At 47.5% G+C, this 3,250-nt stretch overlaps 1 protein-coding gene across 1 annotated transcript in view; it reads left to right on the top strand.

Annotated features, from left to right (window-relative positions):
• Positions 1–2,812, top strand: part of LOC128373265 (TBC1 domain family member 12-like) — a 25,766-nt gene extending 22,954 nt beyond the window's left edge. Inside the window, 4 exon segments of the mRNA XM_053333556.1 lie at positions 8–136; positions 738–847; positions 1,447–1,705; positions 2,663–2,812. Of these exon segments, the coding sequence (XP_053189531.1) occupies positions 8–136; positions 738–847; positions 1,447–1,705; positions 2,663–2,734 (570 nt within the window). The 3' untranslated portion in view covers positions 2,735–2,812.
• Positions 2,813–3,250: the final 438 nt, after the last annotated feature.

Consider the following 3,250-nt stretch of genomic DNA (forward strand, 5'->3'; position numbering starts at 1 on the left):
GTTTCAGGTCCAGGGTATGTCCTTCATCGCTGCTGTGCTCATCCTCAACCTGGAGGAAGCTGAAGCCTTCATCACCTTCGCCAACCTGCTAAATAAACCCTGTCAGATGGCTTTCTTTAGAGTGGACCATGAACTGGTACAACACACACACACACACACACACACACACACACACACATACACACACACACACACACACACACACACACACACACACACACACACACACACACACACACACACACAAGGCCATTTCACTCAGGTATAAGTTGTTCTGTTATTGTCTGATTTTCTCAGTGCTTTAACATCTTCTCCTCTCCCTCTCTCTCTCTCCATCTCTCTCTCTCTCTCTCTCTCTCTGTCTCTCCGTCTCTCTCTCTCTCCGTCTCTCTCTCCTCTCCCTCTCTTTCTCCTCTCCCTCTCTCTCTCTCTCTCTCTCTCTCTCTCTGTCTCCCTCTCCCTCTCTCTCTCTCTCCATCTCTCTCTCCCTCCCTCTCTCCCTCTCTCTCTCCCTCTCTCTGTCTCTCTCTGTCTCCCTCTCTCTCTCTCTCTCCGTCTCTCTCTCTGTCTCCCTCTCCCTCTCTCTCTCTCTCTCTCTCTCTCTCTCTCTCTGTCTCCCTCTCCCTCTCTGTCTCTCTGTCTCTCTCTCTCTCTCTCTGTCTCTCTCTGTCTCCCTCTCCCTCTCCCTCTCTCTCTCTCTCTCTCTCTCTGTCTCTCTCTCTCTCTCTCTCTCTCAGATGTTGAAGTATTTTGCAGTATTTGAGGTTTTCTTTGAGGAGAATCTTCCTCGTCTCTTCAGTCATTTCCAAACCAACAGTTTGACCCCTGACCTTTATCTCATCGACTGGTGAGTCTCAGCGATGATCTATTATATATTAGTCCTATATATATATATATATATATATATATATATATGTAATATTGGAGCCTTAATGAAGTTCTTTTATTAGTTTTATTTTATCCTGTGTGATTATAAACACATGCAGTTCTCACTTTGAACACTGTGTGGCGCTGTCGTGCAGGAAATGATGAGGTGGTGTTTGAATCTGAAATGAACAACGTGAATAATCTTGTTCTGTACCTGTGTGAAGGAGAACTTTAATATGTCAAACTTTAAATAAAAAGATCCAACCAATCTAAAGATATAAAGCAAGTGTATCTTATTTCTGTTGAAAGTCACTACAGTCCCAACATTATATTGAAACCAGTTTCCTGAAATGATCTTTTATATTTCTGATTCACAAACAAAGTGATACAGAATTAAAACCTTGATGCACACAAGGAACTGCAAAGATTAAAAGATGGAAATAAAGTCAAAGGAAGATGATTTAATTAAAGTCTTGTCAGAGATGAATAGATACTTTATTGATCCACACTAAAGACATCTAACTAAATGGAGTTTAATCTTAATCATAAACCCATGCTTTTATTTTGTCGTCTCTTCAGGATCTTCACTCTCTACAGTAAGTCTCTTCCTCTGGACATGGCCTGCCGTGTCTGGGACGTCTTCTGTCGTGACGGAGAGGAGAGTTTGTTCCGGACGGGTTTGGGCATCCTGCGTCTGTACGAAGACGTCCTGCTGCAGATGGACTTCATCCACATCGCTCAGTTCCTCACACGTCTGCCTGAAGATCTGCAGTCTCACACGCTGTTCACCGCCATGGCAAACACACACATGGTCAGCAGGAACCGCCGCTGGGCTCAGGTCAGTCCTCTGCTCTGTGAACCACATTAACCCTCCTGTTGTCCTCGAGTCAAGGAAAGGAAGGGAGGGAGGAAGAAGGGAGGTAGGGAGGGAGGGAGGAAAGAAAGAGAGAAGGAGGGAGGGAGGGAGGGAGGAAGGAAGGAAGGGTAGGAAAGAAGGATCCAGGAAAGAAGGAAGGGAAGAAGGTAGGAAGGGAGGAGGGAAAGAAGGAAGGGAAGGGAAGAAGGTAGGGGGAGGAAAGAAATAGAGAAGGAGGGAGGGAGGGAGGAAGGAAAGAAGGACTGAGGAAAGAAGGAAGGGAGGAAGGTAGGAAGGGGGATGGAGGACGGAAAGAAGCATCGAGGAAAGAAGGAAGGGAAGAAGGTAGGGGGGAGGAAAGAAAGGGAGAAGGAGGAAGGAAGGAAGGGGGATGAAGGAAGGAAAGAAGGACCGAGGAAAGAAGGAAGGGAGGAAGGGAGGAAAGAAAGAGAGAAGGAGGGAGGAAGGAAAGAAGGAAGGGAAGGAAAGAAGGATCGAGGAAAGAAGGAAGGGAGGAAGGTAGGGGGGAAGAAAGAAAGAGAGAAGGAGGGAGGAAGGAAGGTAGGAAGGGAAGGAAAGAAGGACCGAGGAAAGAAGGAAGGGAGGAAGGAAGGAAGGAAAGAAGGTAGGGGGGAGGAAAGAAAGAGAGAAGGAGGGAGGAAGGAAGGAAGGGGGATGGAGGAAGGAAAGAAGGACCGAGGAAAGAAAGAGAGAAGGAGGGAGGGAGGGAGGAAGGAAGGAAGGAAGGTAGGACGGAGGAACGAAGGAAAGAAGGAAGGAAGGAGGGAGGGAGGGAGGGAGGGAGGAAGGAAGGAATGTAGGACGGAGGAAAGAAGGAAAGAAGGAAGGAAGGAGGGAGGGAGAAAGGAAAAGAGGAAGGGAGGAAGGAAGGAAAGAAGTTAATATATGAACTTTTAAACGTCTTCTTTTCTCTTTCAGGTGTTTTCTGCGTCGATGAAAGACGGAAACAGAGAGACGGATAAAAACAGCAGCCCTGCTCTGAGAAGCTAACGTTAAAAACTCTAAACTCTAAACCGCCTCCAAACTAAACTAACCGCTCAACGCCACGAGGCAGACTCCAGGAGGTAAAACGCCGAGCCCCACCCCCCCCCTTCCCAACCAACCCCCCCCCCCCCCCCTCGGAGGGTCCAGCTGTGGAGTTAAACTCTCTAAACCTCTGAAGAGTTTTTAGCTGCGAAGCTCGAAGACGTTTTGGAGCCGAGAAATCTGCGTTGGGACCAGAGCGGGAAACAAGTGGTGGGTTAACGCCAAACTGTCAGTATTTCGGGTGGGGGGGGTGGAGAGTGTGGGGGAGTGGGAGGTGGGGGGGGTGGGGGGGGTCATCGTCATTGTTTGTTTTAGCAGATTAAAACAATGAAACGCCTCTTGCCTCCACATCGAGCGTTTGGCCCTGTGTGTAATTCTCTACGGACTCTTACTTCTAATATTCGGTGCTAATGGGGTTTTTTTTTTTCTTCTTCTTCTAAAAGACGAATTATGATGAATTAATGTCGGTCTTTATGGGTT

This window comes from Scomber japonicus, chromosome 14 (assembly GCF_027409825.1).
Source record: "Scomber japonicus isolate fScoJap1 chromosome 14, fScoJap1.pri, whole genome shotgun sequence".
Taxonomy (NCBI): Eukaryota; Metazoa; Chordata; class Actinopteri; order Scombriformes; family Scombridae; genus Scomber; species Scomber japonicus.